Raw genomic sequence first — 24763 nt, 5'->3', positions numbered from 1 at the left:
CGCAGAAGGCGCGTCCACGGCATGCACGCGCGCCTCGCCAAGAAGAGAGCTCCGGCCCTAGTTATCAGTGGGATCCGCGCGCGGTCTCCATGCCAACAGGCAGACCGGCCATGCAAACAGGGAGAGTTCTCACCAGCGAGTCCAAAAGTCCGCGATAACGGCAGCGCAGCAACTCCCCCCCCCCCCCCCCCCCCAGGCCACTCATATCACGAGTACACACACACACAGACCTCGGACGCCGGGCCACCGGCGAGCGCCAATCAGCGACAAGAGCGGCGCGCAAGCCGCCCCGGTAGCCGTCGGCCATATTGGACGAGCCCGGGACGGCCACGAAGTCTCTCCTCGCGGGCCGCCATAGCCGACCACTGGGTCTTGGGATTCTTCCGCGGCCCCTTCGGCTCCCGCTGCAGAGGTCCGCACCCCCCACTCCCCCACCCCCTCCCCCGCTTCGAGCCAACTTTCCTCCAAATCTCCTTCCCTCGCTCGCTGTCGTCCTCGCGCGAGACTCCCTTCGGGAACGACTCGCCATGGAAGAACAGTCTCAGGCGCCGTCGTCTCAGCAGCAGCCGCAGCAGCACGCCGCCATCCCAGGACCGTCGGGCCACCAGCAGGCGTCCGGACTGAGCCCGGCCGAGCAGTCTAACAGCTGGTGAGTTAAGTCCTGATACGGATAATCAGAACCGAAAGATTACGGACTTAATGGCTCCTTCTGGAGCAGCCGGCGCTCGCTCGCACTGGTCCGCCGGCCATCGGGCATCCGAGGACCGGTCGGCTGGCCGGAATTATAATCAGCGGGACCCCCCCGCGGCCGATATCGCTGATCTTATCTCGGAGTGGGACACCTTATATTGGTGCTATAGGGGCGGGCATGGTTTATCAATGTTACCTATGGTTATGCCCCGCGGTCGTTCTCTCGCGGCACCGTATCTTGCGCAGTGCAAACATCTGCTCCGCTAAGATATGCTCACGAAGAGACGGCGTATTTTTTTATTTTTTTTTTCTCGAGCGATGGTGTTATCCCGGATAGCGGCCGCATGCACGGCATTCACTGCAACCGTGGCGACTTGGGGGAACGGGTATACGCCGTGGCGACCTGGTCGAGCAGGGATCGATCGCGCGACGCGTGTAAGACGGGGTCATTTGCATATACGCCGAAGCAACTATGCCACAGAGTGACGTGTCTCATCCTTAGTCACAGTTCGTTAATATTGACTCGCGCGAGGTGTCGCGTTGCAAAAAATCGTGAAGTACGACGCCCGGATCGCCCGACACCGCCCCGAAAATGGCGCTGACGAGAGAATTGGACGCCAACGCGTCGTAGTACGTACTACGCCGTTTCCGAACTAAACTTATAGTGCAAGCCCGCGTCAGTGAAGGATGCATCCTACCAGTGAAGAAGGCATCCCGCGGATCAAGTTCTTCGTCGGAAGTGAGAAAGCTAAATAGAGGAAAGCTCGGAAAAGCTAAGACAGCAAAGCTGCGGTGATGGAAAATCCTAATCATACGCCTCATGTTATGCGGCACAGCGGCACTCTGCACCGACTCTATAGAAGCGTATACGTGTGCCGTTGTGATCATTCCCGAGTGATTAGACGTTATAACACTGGAGCACTGATGGGGTTAATCACTTCGTGCGCGCACTCCCTTTTCCTTGAATTGGGTGCACAACTCGACGGCTTCCTTGAGGATATTTACTGTGTGATCTACACCCGACCCGTGTATTGGCGGATGCACAACCAACGAGTCGACGAAGAAAAGCACATCATGATCCGGGACGGTAGTTGGTTGTGTGTGTGCCCTGTGCGGTGATCTTGTTACGCAATTACGGACTGGCATGTCATATATATATACCTCGCGCTAGGTAACATTTGGGTGTTCGTCTCCTCCTCCTATATCTCTCGAATTCAGTGGCGCAAGCAGAGTTGCGAGGATTTCGGAATTCGAACCACTCTTGAGACTCGTCATTTCGAGTCATTATAGGCCGAATGTAACACACCCAGGGAAACATTTCATGAGTATTAAATCCATTGTAACGTCCACATTTCTCTTACATAACAGCATAAAGGAAACGGTCACCCAACATTTCTCCCAATATAACCACATACGATACCCAATATAACCATATCGCATATGTTAATGGAACATCAATCCAAACGACTTCATTCCAGAGTGAAAAAGCTGTGAGCCCTTGAATACAAATGAGGTATTCGACCTAATCATGAATGACTCAGTAAAGTTACGCATAAACCTATAGGTGATGCGGCAGTAAAACGCTTCTAGAAATAAAATTCTGATTACGCCACTGTTCTTGATTGCCCGTCTGATGGATGCAGCATCCATAGTGCGGCCGCAGTTAGCTGGAGCTTAAAAGACAGAGACCGTAGCTTCCAAAGTATTACGTTGAGAGAGAAACCTAACGATCACATGTTCTGATCTACCTAGCGAGACTTGAAATTGCAGAAAACGAGGTGCTGGTAATATGAATTTCTGTATTACTTGAAAAAAAATATTGATTAGCTGTTTTCTGCTATCCTCTCAGCGCCATGGTGAACGTAATTTGTGATTTCACCTTTTCATTTACGTGTTTACTACAAAACATGAAAAGGAATTCCACCTGACAAGAGGATGTGAAGTCACAGGACACAAAGACTGCGTCATCTCGTTATAGATTGTAAAATTGTGCGCCGCAGCAATTATTGTCCGGTTAACTAAATGACCTTACAAAGTCCGGTATTATATCGCAAATTATAACAGTTCTCACACCATCGCCGTGGCGCTAATCGCGGTCGTTCCATATCGTCGTCCTAACGTTTTTGTAATTCCGACTGGGTCGTCCCATTTTCGTGTCGTCGTCATATATACAGTCGTGGTCAAGCCGTTGTGGCCGTTCCATCATCGTCATTCTGTGATGTGAGTCACACCAGTGTCGTTATGCCGTCGTATAGTGACGCACTCATCGACGCGTCACTGTCGCCATCGTGTCGTCGTCGTTCTTTCTGCGTCGTCATCGTCGTTTTGCCGTCGTCGTCCCTCCAGCATCGCGACGTCCCAGTTTCGTCACTCCGTCGTCCTCACACAGTTGTCCTCATGTCGTCGTCAAAATTCCGACGTCATCATTCTCCAGTGTCGTCATCGCATAGTGGACAGGCCGTATTCGCGATGCCGTCGCAGTCGTTCCATTACCGTCGTCCCATCACAGCCATCCGATTGTCTCTGTGCAGTCGTGGTCATGTCGTTGTGGTCGTTGCCATCGTCCTCGTTCTGCGACAGTCACACCAGTATCGTCGTGCCACATTAATTGCGCAGTCGCCGTCGTTCAAACGCCTCGTCATCGAGCCGTCATCGTGCAATCGCTCTCGCGCCGTTGCGGTCTTGTATACAATCGTAGTTCGTCCAGCGTCGTCAACCCCGTTTCTCTCACGCCGTTCTCGTCTATATCTGTCGTCACCATTCTGGCGCCCCGATGCCATTCTCGCCACGCCGTCGTCGTCCAATCAAACGTCGTCGTTTCTTCTACGTAATTTCATCGCCGGCGTTACGTCGGCGTCGTACATTCGTCGTTGTGTCGTCTTTGCCGCTCCGTCGTCGTCATTCCAGTTTTGTCATCCCACTGTTGTCATACCGCAGCGTGGGAGCTGCATGTTCGAGCGCCTCGATTTAAGTTTACGTCGAGTCGAGCCCGTTGTATAGGGTCCGAGGAGGAGGGAAAGAGATAAGAATAAGGCAGGGAGGTTAACCAGAATCACGGCCGGTTGGCTACCCTACACCGGTGGAATGGGAAAGGGGGAAAACAAAGATAACAGGGAGAGAGAGGAGGGTCCGAATACGTCCAACTTGGCCGCTTGCTCTGTACTCGCAAGCGGCCTCGCTAACCGAGAGCAGCGTTCTTCGAAGGCACCAACTAGATCTTCGCTTAAACGGATTAGCGCAGCGCGTCGGAACCTGCACTCATTGTTTGCTTTTTACTCCATCCTGCTCCGTTTTCGTATCGTTCGGTGATACGCGGGACACACGAGAAAACCGATACCGAAAGAGAAGTGGTCCCCCACCGTTAATTGCCAAACATTTTGTATACGAAACGGAGGAGAGCACTGCAACGGTTTAGCTTAACGTATGCGTGCGTGTTGGCACGCTCCTCAACGATTCTACAGTTTCCATATCCCATAACTTCAGGCCTCTCACGTTCCCTTGCGTCGATCGGTATTCGTGAAGCAATGTCACTACTACGGACTTCCAGTCACACACACACACACACACACACACACACACACACACACACACACACACACACACACACACACGTGTTTATATATACCTATGCATCACCGGAGGCGGTGTCCACATGGCACGCATTTCCGGCCCATTTTCGGGGTCGACGCGCTTACATATTTGCGCTGTGATGTCACCCTGCTGCAGTTACCGATGAGGAATAAGCTTTCGCTCGGAGCCGATCAAGTCCTAATGTCCAATTTTTTTCGAGTACCTCAGGAAACACGGAGATGCTCTCATTACGCAACCTCCAAACAGAATCGAGTAGTATTCCTGGCATTTGAGAGAGAATACACATTCTACCGATTGTGGAGAGCAGAATTACGATTCCGGTCCTCAATTATTCCTGCGGAAATTGCTGAAAACATTGAAAATAGAAGTAAGAAAAAACAAAGGCTTGAATCGCGAAATTCACAGCTCTGTAACTCTGCACCCAGAGATAGGAATTGTAATTCTGTGGTCTGTTTCTGTAAGAGTGTCTAAAGCAGACAACTGTATTACTTGACATGTACTTACGCGAAATCCTTTGGCAATTATAGAACTGTAATAACGTCAGTTTTATTGCTTACTTACGGAGTTTGAACTAGACGCCCCAGTTTCTTAAGTTTTCAGACTTTGAGCAATTTTTTTGTTCAAAAGAACTGATAGCCTAAACAAGAAACCTACTTATACTATACTTATAGGCATTCTTGTGCTAGTTGCACAATACGTGTATTGTAACCCTGTCTTCTAAACGCGACAAACCTAATCAATGTCGCTGCAGTGGTTGCCCAGCAACGCGATAGCACCGTTCTCGTGCATGTATCATAGACAGAAGCTCTCGGGGTAAGAGAGAGAGAGAATGAAGAGGAAAGGCAGGCAGGTTAACCGGATATGAGTCTCCGGTTTGCTACCCTACACTGGGGATGGGGGATAGAAAGATGACAGAAAGGAAAACGCAAAAAAAAATAAAAATAAAACGAACGCGCACACATGGAGACACACACACAAAAGGCGTTCCAGTTAAAGTCGTTCACACAGGCGGGTAGAATTTTCTCTCAAAAGCCAGAACTCCAAAAAAAAGCATTTCGTTCACGATAACGGCGTACATGTCAACACCGGAAAAAAAAAAAGAAGGAAGGAAACACCGCACGAACCGACACTGATAGACGTCATTTTGAAAGGGCATTGAAAACACGTTACGCGTGGTCGACAATTTGTTGACACTAGGTTCCGGCGTACGGGTGGTCGACCCAGCGACAAACAACAGCCATGTTCACTCAGCTGACGCAGCGTGGACACGTGGCTTGTTGCCAGTGAGTATACGTCGCAAATAAGTCTCCCGGATCCGTACGAAAATGAACCTTCACAATACCGGGCTTAAAGGTTGCCGGTGGCAGATGGCGCAATTCTAGTCGATGAGCTGATCTGCTCAAAGAAGCTGACGTTACTTGCACACGAAATAGAAATTAATAACCTAGGAATTAACAAAAAATCACTTATTAAGTTTTTAACCAATTACTTGATGGCATATATATATTGGAATTTACAAATTGTAGCCCGGGAGTTCGGTAGGCGGATCCACTTGGAACGAATTATCAGGATAACACCAGTTTCGAGAAATTAATTGCAGTACTATGTGGAGAAATGCATTGGCATTGCAATTACTCTTGTGCTTCAAAGCATAAGACGACGTTTTGTTAAGAAAGTAAGTGAAGCGACAGCGCATTTTTACGCAAGTTTGACGGAGCATATCTCGTAAATGTTGTTAACCACGCAGTTACTTTCACGTGGATATGTCTTGCAGTCTCAGCCCCTATAATTTGTAAATTGCAATATGTGCCATAAGGTAATTAGTTAACAACATAATTAGTGATTTTTTGTTAATAAATCGATTATGTATTGCAACTTTTCGGGTAAGTAATAGCCTCCTCTTCGAGAATAGAATACTGCTATATGCGACAGGCAACTTGTGTTCGCTGAAGCACCCTGTATATACATGTAGGGCGTCCCAGCTGGCGTTGGCCAAGCTGTTCAACGAAATGTATTTTAAAAAGGTGCACGATATGATTATAAGACCTACGCGGTTCGGTGGTCAGGGGTGTGGCGGCCGTACACCGTAGGTGTTAAAATCGTATCTTGAGCCACATTCTAAATTAAATAGGCCGCAGGCGGTTACATTAAGGCTTCTGCAGACACGAACGTACCCTAACCCGGTCATCATGAAAAAATTAATCCGGACTGCGGGGTTTCAGTCTATTGTAGTAAGTGTGGGGGTTTTCTCGATTTAGAACACATGCTTTGCCACTGCTTGGCGTTGGCCGGTGATGGTTCTCGAGGTGAACAGTGGTGGCAGCGGATGCTGCACAGGGAAGTGCTGGCGGACCAACTCAGGGCTGTCCAGAGGGCCCGTGTGACGGCAGAGGGGCTCGGCCTCTCTGTACCGACGTGGGAGCGGCCCGCATCAGTCCCAGACAGATCCCTCAGGACCTAAATAAAGTTCTTCATACCATACCATACCATGTTTAAAAAAAATTTAACACCTTGGCTAAGGAGCCTTCCCACCTTAGGGTGATACCGGACCTCGCTCGGGACACTGTTTCGTATAATAAACGGTTCTCTCTCTCTCTCTCTGAACGTATTGGCTAACGTTAGCTCGGTAACACGTTATAGGACGTCCCAGTCAACGTTAGTGAAGTGGTTGCAAGATAAAAAAGAAAGGCCTAAAAACACAGTGAAACCCACGATTTTAATACATATGGTATTCGGTCAACAGACCTCTGACGACCAAGAACTGTAGGTTCTTTAATAGTACCTTGCCTCCTGTTTCTTAAGTATTTGTTTTTCTCTGAACAGCTCGGCTAACGTTAGCGGGACACACGGTATATATAGACTAACCGCGTTCGAAAAGAATGCTTTATTGCCAGAAAACTCTGTTTGATATTATCACCCTTTAACGACTGTACAAGTTGTTTGTATGCGTGCGTGTGCGTGCGTGCGTTTTCATTTGGCAACAATTGTTCTTTGCCTACGTGGGCAATAAACTTTAGTGGGAAGTCAGCGCCAATGTTGTCCGTTTTCTTTTCTTCTTGCTTGCGGGCCGTGAAGCTGCCTCTGGTAATTTGCCCGGCGAGGATATGTTACCAGATCGTAACCAGCAGTACATGTAACTTCGCCCACCGACCAACAACAGGTCGTGTTCTCTTTGCTGCCGCATCCAGGACACGTGGCTTGTTGCCAAGCCCCAGTGTTCGAGAGCAATGTAGTACGTGGCCACTTTCCGGACGAGTGGCCAATTCCGCAGTGGCGTAGTCAGAAGCGTAACACGGGCTCAGTGGCTGTTCGTTCGACCTGCCTGTTCGTATGTAGCCTCACCACCGCGTCGCCGTTGCACAGTCAGCCGTAATCTTATCAGCACCGAGTAAAAAGCAAAAAAAAAAGGAGGAATGCCAGGAAACAGAAGCACTAATGAGGGCCCGGAGAAACAACAGCCATATTAGCAAAGTGGTGACGTTTGCACAGCAGGCACTCATTGCCCTTCTCTCTTTCTCTCGAATGAATGCTAATAATTTCTTTTATTACCGGTTTGGCAAAAGAAAATACAATGTGAATATACATGGCCACAAAAAACAACTAGTCAATGCCGGATCAGTGTGGTGTAATAAGAACGATGTAGGCTAGTCACTTTGTGACTAGCCTACACTAGTGACTACAAAGTGACTACTGGTGACTAGTAGTGACTAGCAGTACTAGTACTAGTACTACTAGTACTAGTAGTAGCGAAAGTGACTACTAGTAGGCTAGTAACTTTGTGACTAGTCTACACTAGTGACTACAAAGTGACTACTAGTGACTACACTAGTGACTACAAAGTGACTAGTCACTTTGCACAGAGTGATCTTCCTGATTGGCTAAGTGCCTTGGACAGAATGCTAATAATTATCAAGACTAAATCCGTTCTTACTGAGTTCTTGCTTTTCTTGCGTTCTTGCTTTTCTTCTCAAACCCTGTTTTCAAGCACCTGGCAAAAAGAAGAAAGAATGCTGCTGTAAGAAAATCGAGGCGGAACTTTGCATTTCTGAATTACGCGCCGAAGACTCTGAGCTGGTTTACGTTGTAAACTTGACGTCGCGGATTCCAAGTTATATTCCCGCACGAGCTCTCCAAGGCTGCCACGTCGAGTCTGCCGGTTATTTCCGAATGCAAAGTATAGCGTTTCGCACTGCGCTGCGACGCCGTGCCTACGACGTTCCACTGCTGTGTGCGAGGTCGCGGGTTCGTGTTATCGCCCGCGGCACGACCGTACATCGAGGGGGGGGAGGGGGGGCGACATGCAAGAAAATGTTCGGTTAACTTTAATAAGGCAAACTTTAAAAAAATGTATAGGTGGTCGAAGTTAATTCTTCGCTACGGCGTTCCTCATAGCCCCAGCGTTGCTGTGGAACGTAAAAACAGGCAAATCAATCAATCAATCAATCAATCAATCAATCAATCAATCAATCAATCAATCAATCAATCAAGAAACGTTGTGTTTCTTTATCGATAAACAATTAACTACACCGGAGCAGACTGCGTCAAAACATATGACGTCATCGTGAGCTGATGGGGGAACTTGTAGGGCGGCGTCCCCCCCCCCCTCTCTCCCCCGGTCTTTGTTTATTTCGTCTTTTTCCTGGATTACCGAACCTTCTAACGCGGTTTCGCTGTTGCATAAGCGTAACGCGATACTGCAGCTTCACGTAATGTTCTTCGGAGTATTCTTAATACCACCTACTTACCTTTTTCTTTCCTTTCTTTATTATTTCTTATGAAAAAAAAAAGAAAAACATTGCATAATTTAGCCACGCTCACAAGCATGAGTGCTTGAAGATCGTGAAGATACCCGATGTCCTCCGCGTTTGCATTGCGCTTTCGCTATCGCTGTTGCCTAAATTAAAAACGCAAGGTGAAATAACGATGCATTATCTTCATGTTGCAATAAACTGAGAGGATAAGCGAAAAAAAGTTCAGTGAAATGTGCTTCCCCACGCATTTATATCGAACCTACGCAATATGGCGGACGTCGTCCTAGAAGTGGAAATAAAACAGCCTGAGGGGACACGGTCTGGCGCCGCTATCCTTGCTACAATTACTACATCATCGCTTCTTGCAAGCCTAACCTTCCGATCCATGGTGCCGCATCTGGTTTCTGTTTCCCTACACCATCTGGTGTAGGGAAACATAATAGTGTGGAAAAGCCTGCTTTCAGTATTTCGTACATTCACTAGTGCTTTCTTCATCGCCTATTATGCAAACTTCCGTTAATAAATCGTCATAAATTATACTGAGCAGTGTTGCGAAGTTTGCCAAATTGGAGCTTGGCGTTCCTTTCAGAGGACTACATTATTGCCTACAGAACCTCTGTTGTAACTATTTGGCATTGATGTGTTAAGTGCTCGTAACAAGTCAGAAAAAATGTGTGCGGCTGCACAAAATGAAAAAAAAAATGAAATAAAAAAGGAGGTGGAAACAGTAAACGCGGTTGATGCATATAGTTAAGCACGTCCCACGGTTCATGGCCTGCCAGAAAGATGTCGTGTACGTCATTCATATGACATGTGGTGCAATATGCATAAAACATACGGGTCAATGTGCCATTATAGCCGCCTAAACCGACACGAGAATTCTCCGAAAGGAACGCCAGCTTCTTATTGTTTCGTTATTACCGAGAACGCGGCTACTCGCCAAGTTTGTCAGAAACGAAGATTCTCTTTAAACACGCGGATCAACGATTGCGTGAAATCGCCGAGGCATCCTTTTTTAAATTGAAGACAACAAAAACACGTGTGAGCCAAGCTTCAGTGGCCTTGTACCATAGTGAGACGGACTTCCTGAGGCCTGTTCTGAGCATTGGCAGATAAATTATAGGATTTTAATCTTCACTTCAAGAAGGGCGCAGACTCCTTTTCAGACATCCACTTTCCTTTTGGACTGCGCCCTAGGCAACTGTGCCATACGTTGTCTGAATAAACCATTTGACTCTTTGACTTGCATCCGCGCCGCTGGCAAGGCCAGTGATTTGGCATGCGCATGCATTGTGGTTCACATATGTATCAGTCTCTAATAAAACCCCTTAATTAAGTTGACAGTAAACACTCCTCCTGTGTTCCTCTGTTGTCTTTTGACCCTTCACACTTTTCCTAACAATGTACTATTCCATCTTTGTTCAAAAACATGCTACCACCTTGCCACCGTTGAATTCTGTATACCAGTACAAGTCCCGTGGACCTGAGACATTGCGGAATACAAGGAAGCTTGAGAGGAAGCTAAGAAGCGCACAACGAGCGATGAAACCGTAAGCGATAAGCGTGACGTTAACAGATAAGAAAATTGCGATACGAATGAGAGAGCAAACGCGAGAATATCAGGTATTCTATAGTTGGCACGAAGAGGAACAAGCGGTGCACCGCACCCAGAATGCGTGGAAGAGATAACGCGAGGTATATCAGAGCAACGGAGTGGCCGCCTTGAGAAGTCTCAGGGGGCAAAGGATTAGATGGGCTGATGAGTCAAGGGTAAGGCGGACTTCGCCCAAAAACATTAAGAAAAAAAGAAACCAACACGTTTCGGCTCCCATACGGGAGCCTTGTTCACAGCGAAAGTAAACGAAAGGGGAGATATGATTACGTACATGTGAATAGATGGCGCAAACAGCGGGCATAAACAGAAGGAAGCCTACCGCCATTGCGGTTAAGCGTGGTACATCAGGAGTATGGGATTAGTAATGACTAGAGACGCAAACACGAGGTTGGATTACTTTGAGCGGCTAGCACATGTGCCCTACCTCAGTCAATATCGTGCCCTTCTGTTCTGTCCTTCTGAACGCTCGGCAAGAGCGTTAGAAGAAACTTTTGTTATTTGGCATCATGACAGTGCTCCTTGACGCGCCTTTGAAAATTGCCCCTCTCGCCGATGTAGACGCCATAACTACAGTATGCACAAGGAATATTACACGCAACAACTGGGCACCATTCTTTCGGAAGCTTGTCTCTGACGCTTTACAAGCACGCTTTTTCAGCTTTTTTCGCTGACACGCGTGCAACGTGCACTTCAAGAGAATGAAGTACACGGGCTAACGCCTCGCTAGTACCGGGGGCATAAGGTATCACAGCACGTTTACTATAGGAGCAAACGTGGCGGAGGAAGTGCTAGGCGGTCGGGATAGGTTAGGTAACTATAGGATAGGATAGGATAGGTAGTATAGGATATGGGATATACGATATCTAGGATAGGATATATAGGATATAGGATATGGTAGTATAGGATAGTATAGGATAGGATAGGATAGTATAGGATAGTATAGGATAGGATAGGTAACTGAAGCCACAAATGAAGAGTAATAGCTATTACGTCAACCTTCAAGATGAATGACTTGCAAATCTTTTTTATAAGTCTTTAGAAGAACTGCAGGTTTGTTGCGAACGTTGTATGCGGCGGCGGAACATTTACGAGAAGTGTTAGCATAGGATGGACAACGATTAACGGCGCGCCGACCACACAGGGCGACGAAAGATACAAGGGCAGCATTGGCTCTATAGGATGAAGTCTGCTTACCTTGGAGAGGTGTATGTACACCTGAATATGGTTTCGATTCACAGAGTGACCTGCAGAAACTGCTACAGATAGAACTCCAGTGCACAAGTCTACGCGAGCTGCAAGATATGGCAGTTAAAGGGACACTAAAGGCAAACGTTGAGTCAAGCTAAAGTGACAGATAAGTGCTTGATAATTTTTAAGGCGTCAATATTATCGTTAACAGAGCCTTAATCATCGATAAATTGAGGTAAATACAGGGCGTGATTAGAGTCTCCCACGGAACCTTCAAGCACATGCCCGATGACTAAAGCACTCCCCAGTTAAATACTGTCTCTAGTACTCAACCACTCGTTGCAAAAAAAAAAAAGAACATCCTTGTATTGTATTATAATACGAAATAAAATGCTACTTGTCGAGTTATATTTCATTTTTTAGAAAAAAGAGCTCATTGAAGATAGCCTTGACAACGACGCGGGCGGTCGAAATGTTTTGTTTTCGCTCGACCCTGCGCCGCCCACGCTTTCGCGTTTCAGCTTAGTTCCGTTATCGCGTAGTGCTGCGCTGGTTTTGCTGGCTCGCGAAACTCGCACAAACTGCGAGCAGCAGAGAATTCAAGTTCCATGTGACGTCGCGGGATGTCCGAACGGTCTGCCCCACTTGGCAAAAAAAAAAAAAAAAAACAGCTGCAGCGGCGAATCGACCGCTCTGCCTTGGCTCGGTACCGCCATCTGTCGGGCGCTGTTTTACTCACCGGCAGCAGCAAAGGATGGTGATGGCGTATGCAACGTCACCAGGGCCCTGTTGGGTGGCGGGGGATGTGAGTCACGAAAAAGTTATTCGGGCTTTTGAGATGCTGTTTAGTCGTAAACTTTGCTTTCTTGGCACGAAACAAGCGTTGCGAGGTTTCTGGAATGGTATTTAAACAGTCCACGCTGACTTATTATTTGCCTTTAGTGACCCTTTAAGCTAGCATGGGAATCGTAAATGGGAGATAGATTTCTGCATAAGCTTCGTACTTCTGGCGTCAAACAGTCACGGGGCTTACGGAGACTGATCACTTTCAACAAGGTATCGCGTTACAAACACGACCATTCGTAATGATTACTCATCTCATATTCGCACACACACTGTACACAAACTGTACACACACACACACACACACACACACACACACACACACACACACACACACACACACACACACACACACACACACACACACACACACACACACACACGCACACACACACACAGATTGCTTTTGTGTGTTTAGAATACTCCGATTATTGTTCAGGGGTTTAGAAACAAAGGCAAGTGCACGTGTATCTATAGTATACTCTCGTCGTCCCTGTGCCATATAGGCGAACTGCCTCGCACCAGAGTTTTCTCTAGTTGTAGTAGAAAGTTACCGTCACAAGATTGGACAAGCACGGGACCCTGAATGTAGCGTCTGTCCCACTCCCAAGACAATAGCTCTCGCACTTTGCGTGTGCCCTTAATATGCGGCCGAACGAAGAACACTCAAGTCTACTGTTGACTGCTTGGACTCCCGCTCCTATTCAGAAGAAAAGCTTTTGGGTGCGCGGAGAAGAGTTGACTGTGCCCAACGTGTCATGAGATCACTTTTGAACTTTCCAAGTGAGACTGGTTTAGACGATCGCCTCTAGAACCTGGGAGACGTGCAGTCAGTGCGAAATGTGTTTGCGCGATAACTTTTTGTGAAGAATTACCATTTGTGTGGACAAGATTACTCTTGCGTGTATTGTCTACAGTGCGCATCCGCATTTTGGACAACGTGTATATAGTAGCAAATTGTGCCATAACATAATCGCCTGCCACGTACCTTTCCCTGTATTTCCCTCTTCCCCTTGCCCCAGTGAGGAGTAGCAGGCTAGAGACACGCTCTCCAGGCCGACCTCTCCTCCTTTCTCTCCTTTAAAATCTACCCCTCCTCCTTAACAGAAAGCTACGTGCTTCGAGCAGTGGGCTTCCAAGATTGGGCGGCGCGAATACGCCTGGAGAGGCCGTCTATTGGCACGCCGAACGCGATAATGATGATTAATTGCACATATTTGTTCTCGTGAAATAAAATTTTTATTTATTTATTTACTATTCCTTGTTTAACGAAGGGAGGGCAAATGGCAATTCCCCATAGCTACCTCTTCAGTGCCGGCTTATTTCGTATTTGGCTTATACATTTGGTCTGTGTGAGAAATGAGTAGCCAGCGCCGCCTAAATTTTAAAGCACCGATATCTCCTAAATACGGAGCCATAGATTTTGCGTACGCAAATGGACTCTAGACTGTGAGCACGGCGGTTTGCATTCCCTAACGAGGTGTTAGAGGAACTTTAGATTTCCCGTACGCAAAATCTAAATCTCCCTAACATCATGCAATAACGCAATAAAAGATAACAAAAAGAAAGAGCGGCTATTGAATTCAATTCCACTCAGTTCAATGGATGTTTCAACCGTTTCAAACGCGCCTACTTGTTATTTTCTCGACGCTGGCTTTCAGCTGAGGCACAGGGGGCGGTTGGAACACCCCAGTCGAAGTTCATGGGACGAGCGTGCGTCATAAACAACTCTTTACAGTGAGCTCACGTAGCCGCCTGCCGCGTGGACACAATAGTGGTCAAGAATGGCGCACTCGAGCGCACTCGCGAAGCCCAAAAGGTCCGTGGGGGCTTCTCCTTTCTTTTTTGGCTCATTCCTTATTATATATTTCTCGCTGCTCTTTCGGCGATCAAACAATACGCCCCCCTTCCTGGGCATAGTCTCGACGACTGCCGAAGCGGCCCGTCGCAGGCGCCGAGGACCGGTCGCTGCGAGCGTCAGCGGACGCACAACCGTTTATCGCGAACTGTGTAGATAAGGGTTCGAACGGTGGCTATCGGTGGAGCACGAACGGCCGGACGAGGCACATTGTTCTGGCCCGAAGAACAATAGCCGGGCTGGTCGACGCTCGTGACCTTGCCACTCGAGACGAGGGCGGACTGCCACGAACGCACGCGTTCACCTTCTTTTTTTTTTGTATTTCTTCCCTCTCGTACCACTCAGTCTACATTTTTCAGAGTCCGCGCTCTTCGTTCTTTGGAAGAGTGTCCGAACTCATAGCAGCATCGGTGCACCGTACATTGTTCTTATTGCGCTAGAAGTACAGGCGGTGTCAGGAGCCTATCGTTACGTGGGATTCGGGTGCGCGTTGAAGAGTCCCAGGTGGTCAGAATTCACCCGGACTACCGCGCGACAAATGCGGCGGACGGTATATTGATGAGCCCGTCACGCGCTTCTGTCCCGGCCGTCTGGCACGACCCCAAGCGTTTGATTCGCTGAGCGGAGTCATCGAGGCGGAGCATATGCAGAATGAACTGCGCATTCCGAAGCTGACTTAGAGCAGCGTATAGTGGTCTGCGAACGGAAAACAATAGCAACGACAATGAGACCCACGAAGAGTCTTTTTCTCCCTTATCTAATTTTCTCAAATATTCCATTTGAATTTCCTCATCACTTAATTACAAATTGTTTCCCTTTATTTCCATCTGTATCAGCGGGATAGTTACAGATAGTTGCAAACTCCGCGCCGTGAACTGGTACCTGCAAGTGCTTCGTTTTGTTGCCTTTACTCAAGCTCACTAGACTTGCCACGTAGTCACACCAGCTTTTCTAAACGCTCTGGCTCACCCGTAGAAGTGTGACCTGATCGTCAAATGCGTAGCAACCATATCTATCTATCTATCTATCTATCTATCTATCTATCTATCTATCTATCTATCTATCTATCTATCTATCTATCTATCTATCTATCTATCTATCTATCTATCTATCTATCTATCTATCTATCTATCTATCTATCTATCTATCTATCTATCTATCTATCTATCTATCTATCTATCTATCTATCTATCTATCTATCTATCTATCTCATTGGGGCCTTCTTACCGTGCCAGTATTTTGGAACGCATTTCTACTCGCACGTTTAACGTTTCTACTGCAATTCGTATTCATCCTCGCATTTATATCTACGATAACATTTTCCTTACATAACGTGCCACTACAACGTACATCCTTCGAACGAAAAATTGGAACTTTTCTCTGGGCCGTCCAGCGAGCCGAGGAAGCCGCTTCGAGACAAGGTCTCGGAACCTCGTCCGCGGCGGGTGCCCAGACCCACTAAAAGACGCTGGACTCAAATCTTGCTGATTTGAAATTAAAGTTTACGCTCTCTCTCTTCGACAGGTATACGTTTCATTCAAATCGCCGTGACGGTAGAGTTCCAAGAGATTCCTTGAAGTTCGTTCACCTGTATACAGTCAACGGAATTACTGCATGACTTCTGGGCTGCCGATCGCAGACATTGTACATATCATTTCAGACAGTAAAACACCGGGCAAACACGGGTAAAGGAAGGAAATGCGCACAGTGCGCAATGACGACAATACGCGTTGCGGGATAAAATTACACGTCAAAAAAGATGTGACACCTTTAGGAGTGTTAAAGTTAAGACTGTGCCACCTTATATCGGTAAAGACTGACGAGGTGAAAACGCGTCGGCAGGCTCCAAGAGACTGGCGGTATTGCTCCGGTATGTTAATTCACCCCGAGATGGCGCCACGGTGTCTCGTACAGAAACGTCAAAGATGGTGAAATAAGTTTCCAAGTAACTCTCTGTAGGAGTTGAAGTGTTCCTTTTGGGAGAAGAAAATTTCGCATAGGCAGCGTTACGGGCAGCTCGAGTCACTGACGTCTGCGGCTGGCTTCGAGAGAAAAGCGTTGTAGCCATTGGAACAATTTATTATGCGGTTGCAGCTCAATTGCCTCTAAGTTGTGACAGTTATATTACACATTACTAGAATGCCCCGCGCAACCGCAACGAGAGACAATTATTTGAGCAACAAATGGACATGATTTACCACGAACCGTTAACGTTACCGAGCATCTTAGGTCCAATGCCCGGCCCTTCAAAACAGCGACGGGTTTCGGATTTATTGTTCAAATACCTATCAGAAATTGGTCTAATAGGAAAGCTTTAAAAATTGCACCCTTCATATACAAAAGCCTAAATTTACCCGCCATGTCACCTGTAAATATTAGTATCAGGTCCACTCGGACATTTCATGTTTATTTTTATCCTCTTTTTCTCCCACTCTCTTCTGGAATCTTTTAATCCCATTCCCCCATCCCTATACAGAGTAGCATGCCAGCGGTTATATACGCGCCGGCAGAATTATCTGTTTTTCTAATAAAGAGCTCTCTCTCTCTTTCTCTCTCTCTCTGTGGTTGCAGCAGGTTTACTGTCACAGAACTCAGTTGAGTTCAACGCGAAGATGCCGTGATATCGTTGTAATCAGCCATCCTCGCATCTTTCTTTAGAAGGAGGTTTGGCCCATGTTAAAGAAGTACTCTCAAGCGATAGCGCAATTGTAGTATTGATGAGAAATAAAGCGTATTACTTCGCGCGGAGATCGGCAGCTATAGAATAGCTGTGGGCGCTGTCATGCCTTTCCTCTTCATTTCTCTCTCTCTCTCTCTCTCTCTCTCTCTCTCTCTCTCTCTCGCCATGCCGACAAGGAGAAATTTCCTTCTTCACTACTCAGTCCCTTCACTTATTTTGCAAGAGCAATCAGATTTCAAGATTTCTGTAAACTTTTGTTTTCGTACGACTAACGCGAATACGATAAAAGCAAGTGCTTATGCAGTTATGTCTACCAAGGCTCGCAGGCAAAGACGTTGGGTTGATTACTTATTTCTCATACGACAGTACAAATACTGAGTTGTGCATAAAGGCGTCTGTTTCACCTGTATCCGTATACTTTCTAAAGCAGTCCTCGCGTCCAACAATAACAAGAGCTTGGTGGCGCAGCCCACCACCCCGTTCCAAAGGGGACGCTCATAGTACCCATTGATCATCCACCCATCCATCCATGCGCTGCCAATAGTCCCAAAATCAGACTCTCAAATGAATTACGAAGGTGTATTCTTTGTCACCTCGTTGATAAGCGTATGAAATCAGCAGCGACAAAGATACAAAGTTTAGTTCAAGGCTTACGAGGACTAAACTCTAACTTAAGAGGACTGATATTTCAAACACCACTTTACTCACGCTGCGAGCCAGCAAAAGGCCGTGCTTAACCTCGCGGTCGTGATTGCCTCATCATCGCACTTATCATCATCATCAGCATCAGCATCATCATCAGCATCAGCCTGGTTACGCCCACTGCAGGGCAAAGGCCTCTCCCATACTTCTCCAACAACCCCGGTCATGTACTAATTGTGGCCATGCCGTCCCTGCAAACTTCTTAATCTCATCCACCCACCTAACTTTCTGCCGCCCCCTGCTACGCTTCTCTTCCCTTGGGATCCAGTCCGTAACCCTTAATGACCATCGGTTATCTTTCCTCCTCATTGCATGTCCTGCCCATGCCCATTTCTTTTTCTTGATTTATAGTGACTTATACTTACTTGACTTATAATACTGGACAAACCAACAACTCTTAGTTCACGCACGGCCTAGGCACTCCGAGTTGTGACGTCACGAGCCTGGGCCGACAGTCCATGCATGTCAATGGGGGCAAACGGGCAATGCTTCGCGCTCAGATTGTAAGCTCAGATTGATAGTGCATAGATTGAAAAAAAGAGCCCAAGGAGGTGGCTCACTGTGGCTGCGGCAGTATACACTGCCGAGAACGAGGACATGGGTTCTATCACCTCGAGACCGCATTCCTATGAGAGCTGACATGCAAAATCTTGTGTGCACTCAGGTTTCTGTGCCTCTGCCTTCAGGTAGTGTAAAAGCGCTCGAACTGCTTTCTGGGCTAATGAACTGTGAGGCCAGGCTCCCAAAATCTTCGCTTCCGTAAATGGCCTGTCATCCAGTCTATTCAAGGCACACTGGAGAGTCTCACGTTGATTATCGAAGCGAGAACAGTGGCACAGAAGGTGACTGATGGTCTCTTCGCACTTGCACTTAGCGCACATTGGTGAATCCGCCATTCCATTACGATAGCTGTAGGAGTTGGTGAATGCTATAGACATCCTACGCGTAAGTTCTCTCTCTCTTTCTCCATTCCCCTCCCCACGTGTAGGGTAGCAAACTGGACTCAGTCTGGTTAACCTCCCTGCATTTCCTTATTCCCTTCTCTCTCTCTCCTCTCACTCTCTCTCCCTATTCCCTCCCCACGTGTAGGGTAGCAAACTGGACTCAGTCTGGTTAACCTCCCTGCCTTTCCTTCTTCCCCCCTCTCTCTCTCTCTCTCTCTCTCGCGCGCGCTCTCTGTGCCTCTGGTGGTCAAAGTAATATGCGGTTCTCCTCAGTAACTTCGCGGCCAAACTGCGGTTTCGGCACGCAAAAGCCCAGCAGGTCTTTACTGATGACACGCCACCCGATGTGGAGCAAGCGGGCCTATTGTTATCTGGGTAGCGTAATCGCGGCGGCAGTCGGTCACGTCGGTCGGGCGGTGGCTCAGGAATATTTAGCGAAGACTGCAGCTCACCGGAGTCACGGAAGCTTAAGGCGTGGCCGTCGCTATCACGTATCTTCGCCCAACGTATTTCACGGCCGTAAAAAAAAAAAAGAAAGATAAGGTAATCGGGTCGCGTGACTGACGTCGCGTCTTCAGCGCTGATACGCGCTATCCGTCCAGACGGAACGTTGGCCCTTTCTTTTACCGGAATAACTGATATAGGATTTTTTCTTTTTGTAACGGTAAGTCGTCCCGCGGGTATATTTATAAACACACCACGAACCATATCTCGCAGGCTGGCTACCGACGCGCGGTCGCTTTCAAATGGGCCCGGCACGATTACAGCGCGAAACGGATAGCGCATATACGGGGTCCTTCGCAGTGTAGCCGGTATAAGGCATCTAATCGCGACGCGCAGATATGCACGGAGGCCACACGTGCGGCCTTAATCTGGCGTGCACGGCAATCACAAGCTCACTGCGCAGGCGATGATATCGCGATATCGCACAGTCGGCGCTGACGTATATCCTGCCGGCGTATCCTGCGGACTCCACGCGCTCACTGGCTCCGTATACTCTGGGACTGCAGCACCTATCGGGCATGGGAGGCGACGCGGCTCCAAGTGTGACGTCTGTTGACGCGCAGCCAGCACGTGGGTAATGGCGGTCGTTTGGTGGTAAACGCGTTGCAGTAGCGGCGACATTAAGCGTGCGATTACGGGCTTGATTTGATGTCGACAGGGATGGGGTGGGGGGGGGGGGTGGGGGGGCGTATAACGGAAAACACCCGTGTGTTGAGATTTCGCCGAGTTGGTATAAGGAACTCCAGATAACCGTTATAAGCCCGGTGAATTACTACTATTATTATTATTATTATTATTATTATTATTATTATTATTATTATTATTATTAGTAGTAGTAGTAGTAGTAGTAGTAGCAGTAGTAGTAGTAGTAGTAGTAGTAGTAGTAGTAGTAGTAGTAGCAGTAGTAGTAGTAGTAGTAGTAGTAGTAGTAGTAGCAGTAGTATCTCAGCAACATCTTTTAGGAGCTTTAGTTTGGTGGAGGGAGCCGGTACGGCTATGGTAATATCTTATATTGTAATATTTTACCGCTTTCTCTCTTTGACGCCACTGTCCCTGCATACCTGCTCGCTATTTATGCCTTCAACAGCTATGCGTCAAAATCCACGAGGGTCATAAGAAGCGTGAGACACGTCATTGCGACAAGATGGAAGGACGCTGCAGGTTTCCCCTGATTGTCGCTAGGTGGCGACACCAACCAATTAGAAGTGGAGTCCCTGCTTATTGCAGCAACGCCATGGCGAAACAGAGTAACCGGATCTGTTGTGAAATAATCGCTATATATGCTCCGACCGGTATCGTGAGAGGAAGCGCAGCGCCATCAGTCGCCGGGAGGCAGACATACCTCCGCACACTGTCGCCTCCGCGGTGGGCGTTTTGCTATCTTCGGATAGATGGCGCCACTGCTTCTCCCAGTTTGGTTTGTTCGATTTTCTTTGTTTTTTTAACTTCTGATTGCCGCCAGCTGTAGGTTTGTTCCGAACAAAGGAAAAGGCAAACGTCGCACTCTGCAAGGGAGGAAACATAGCCAGATGAACATAGCCAGGAAGCAAAGGGAGAAGGTAACAGTGAATGAAATAAAAAAGCAGGTAGGAAAACCGAAGCTTTGCTCGAATAACTAATGCGATACCGTCATGTGATCCTACCGTAGAATATTCATCTAACGTAATCCTCGCCACTTCTTTTATCTCATGGTCATCAGTGAGTAATGACGTGATATAGCGTAGCTGTCAAGCTGCCTCTGGCTACAAGTCTATAATGTCAACGCTACAACAACACAACGCCTTTTTTTTTGTACATGCATGCCTTAGCTATCGCAATATAAACATGTCCATGCAGCTATCGCTGCAGAACTCACTACACACGTGACCATGCGTATCGCTGCTTAACCTCGCACAGATTCCTTTACGTGCGCGAGATGCAGATATACCACTTTATCGCAACCACCTCCATACAGTGTCGTTCGTCGTCACTTGCCTCTCTCTCTACGTCACAACACTCTGCCTCTCCCCCATGGAGGAAAGAAACAAAGTAGGAGAGTCACTGACGTCACGTTTTTGAAGCCGGAAATGCAGCCATGTTGGTGTGCCATCTCCTTTCGGGCCTCCAATCAGCAAGCCGGAGCAGATGGGTGCGAGCTTTGGACTTACACTGCTACGAGCCGCCGGAAGTGTGAGCTGCCGACGCGCGTCAGAACAAAGCCTACGAAACTCCTGTGACGGATTTAGTGAAGCAGACGCACTCCTGTGCTTTTCCGTGGGCGTTGAAGAAGACAACGAAGACCCGCGCCGTGATTACTTGAGTGTCTTTGTTGCCAGCTGACACTCACACTCGTAGACCCTAAACAAAACTTTCGAGCTTACATACCACGCTCCAAAGTCACCTTGTCTCGCGTACAGAATGAGGTGCGAGAAAGACACGGGCCGAACAATCTTATCTCACTTTTCAGAGGCCGTGAGCAGCAGCGAGAGCTGAAGGAGCGCGGTTGCTATGGCAACGTTGACGTGTGGAGACTAGTGCTCCTTTGCGAAAAACAGCACGTGACTTCCGCCACACTTTCTCCAACACGCCCGTGCTGGCCGGGGCCTCTCCTGCGCTTTCCTTCATCCATGCTCTCCTCCTTCCATGCTCCGTTACCCTTACTCCATTAGTTCATTTGCAGAGGACATACATCCCTGCGGTGCCGAAGACCCCGTTATGATATGCGTATGCTATCGCATACGTGATGTGCCCTTGCGAAGGCGAATCCTGCAGATCCATCACTATCGGCCCAGAGACGCCTTTAAGTACTAAGGAGACGATTCGTTGCAGCTCTCGTTCACTTTGGAAACCATCGCATAAGTCGCGTATTATTAAGGGACTTAGCCACACGGAAACCACCCTCATATACAAAGTAACAGGCTCGGTATACACTCCTGCATGCATGTTCAAAGTCGGCGGGACCGCTTCTCCATCTTGCACCAGGTCCAATGAAGTGGGTGACATTGAACCTTGAACATATCATATTCATGGTCCTGCAAGCACTTCTGTACTTAAAGGAGGAGGGTTTTGCACAGCGTTGGAAGAAGAGAATATCCTCGTGAATGTCTAGAACACCCGGATGGACGGCAGATAAAGCGCAAGGAAATGTCGTGCATTCTTCTCACATTTCTGCCAGAGACGGGAGAAACAGGGCCATATATGGCGCAGACCATGCTCAGACGCTCAGGCGCAGCCACTGCAGGCCAGTTCTAACCCTGCCTGTATAGTAACATCCTCATCACCACCACTACACTGCCTCTAAAATTGATCCGCTCAACCTGCCTAGGATATACTTCTGTACATTGCCGAAAGCCAGGTTTTGATCTTCAAAATGACACAACGTTAAAATTTCTCCCGAATGTGCTGAGACCTGTTTTCTTAGCCAGTCCACGTTCTACGGAGAAAATTTCAAGAGTCGTAGCTCTTTGGTGACCTTATACTTTAGCAACGCTAGCGCCGTATGCTAAGTAATGGAGATAATGACAGCGCGGCGGTTTGGCGGCTCGGCCACACTGGGTAATAAAACTAAATAATAAAAATTCAATTAGCAAATATGGACCTAAATCAACATGCTAAGAGAAAGTACCAGCGCGCTTGTAAGCCGATTCACAAACACCTTAAGGGTGAGCTATATCATTAAACTAAACTACTTTATTTTTAGGAATAACGATGGGTTAAGCATTGCTGTCCTACACTCGTGCCTTCCATGACCAATGAAGTCCAACGAGGAAGAAAGCATCAAATAGGACTTAGTCTTAAGGACTTAAGCGATCAAAGGGCTAACACCAACGCTGATTCAAAGGAAACGTTTTCTTTAGAGTCATATGCGTGACATCCGATAATAAGTGATAGCGCGAGGCCAAATTTACAACCGGAATACGAGACAATTAACCATGGAAGAGCGCTCGTCTCGTACTCGTCGTCCAGTTTTTACTTTGCTACGCGCTACAGCTCTCCCCTTTAATAATGACAAACGCATAAATAGCTACCCAATAATGATATGTATTTGCAATGGATAAAGCAATGCTTCGCATCTGTACCGATAGATTTCCCAAGGACGCTATAATTCAAGCAGGGCACAACATTCCATTGATTGATCTTCCTCTTCTTACGAAATCGTTCACATGATAGAGCATGCCAATAGCCGATTCACCTTCTTTATTTGTTTTGACGTGACAGACTATCTGTGACGAATGCGTTATCACTGTTGTCTAATCAGGCTTTCAACAGCGCTTAAGATTTAAACGGGCCGTCCCACGCGGTGTGATACTTGAGCTATTTTCTGATCTGAGCTGAGTTATCATTGAAGGTTTGTACTGATTACTACATGATCTTCTTGCTTCCTGTCAGCAAAATGTTTACAGCGACATTTTAGTCTCTCGTTCTGTCGTTCATATTCTAGAGGAGCAGCGCTCATACGAAGTACACAGAAAAGAAAGATACACACACTGCTTTGTCGTCGGTGCCCGGAAGCACAAACACACACAAAAAAAGAAAAAAAAAGAAAAGCCACCTGTCTAGTATATTAAGATAGATACAAACACTAAATAGGGGTCGCAGTACTTACGTATACGTATCTACGTACGGACAACCTGGTAATCAAAGAAAGAGACAGAACCGTGATCTCCTAGACTATTTCTGAGTCAAGGGGCAGTACGTTCGATTCCTGTATCGACTGCAATACAGCAATAGCCCATACAACTATCGCTGTTCTTCTCTGCATCGCCTTGAGATGGTTTTGGTGGCGTGAGCTGTTGGCTAAGTACAACGCGGATCGCAAGCTCTGTTTTCAAAATGACTTTTCTTCGTGGTGCATGTGACTGGCGTCCAACAAATTTATGCCTCGATGTACTCGGTTGTCGGCGTTCATACCAGCTCTTATCATCTTTAAACGTTCCATTCTAATACAGCCAAAAGGGTACGTTTTTCAAGGCGCAACATAGCAATTGTGTGTGCGCTCTACGTGGACACTTTGTGGTTTATTTGACTACGATGAAGCACAATAGACGGGACCAAATTAAGAAAGGCGGCACATGGAGGACAACAAACACATTGTTGTACCCTGCGTGACATGAAAAACCACTGCAGGATTTTACCAATGGAGAGAGCTTCAAGGTATGTGATCTCGTATTTGAATGCTGGTAAAAGATATATATTTTCCTTTCACGTTTCTATCTTGCATCATGCTTTTGTCACAGAAGTGTGTGTACGCGTGCTTTGCTGAACAATAGATTGTGCAACCAGCCAGCACAGAAGCAGAGAATACTATTTCGCCTTACATCTATCGAACTTTCTATGCAAGTCTGGCTTAGGCGGTCGTCTCTAGGACCTGTTAGACGTGAAGACAGTGCGAAATGTACTTGCGCGATGACGTTTTGT

At 47.4% G+C, this 24763-nt stretch overlaps 1 protein-coding gene across 2 annotated transcripts in view; it reads left to right on the top strand.

The window, feature by feature from the left end:
* Nucleotides 1–244: 244 nt before the first annotated feature.
* LOC135916245 (transcription factor GATA-4-like) overlaps nucleotides 245–24763 on the top strand; it is a 142001-nt gene continuing 117482 nt past the window's right edge. The window contains exon 1 of one of the 2 annotated variants that reach the window (XM_065449559.1): nucleotides 245–649. In XM_065449559.1, coding sequence (XP_065305631.1) covers nucleotides 528–649 — 122 coding nt within the window. In that variant the 5' untranslated portion in view covers nucleotides 245–527. The remainder of the gene's footprint in view (nucleotides 650–24763) is intronic. The other variant, XM_070538798.1, reaches the window with a different exon arrangement.

This window comes from Dermacentor albipictus, chromosome 5, assembly GCF_038994185.2.
Source record: "Dermacentor albipictus isolate Rhodes 1998 colony chromosome 5, USDA_Dalb.pri_finalv2, whole genome shotgun sequence".
Lineage (NCBI taxonomy): Eukaryota > Metazoa > Arthropoda > Arachnida > Ixodida > Ixodidae > Dermacentor > Dermacentor albipictus.
The sequence above is the reverse complement of the archived record's forward strand: the minus strand, read 5'-3'. Positions and strand labels throughout refer to the sequence as shown.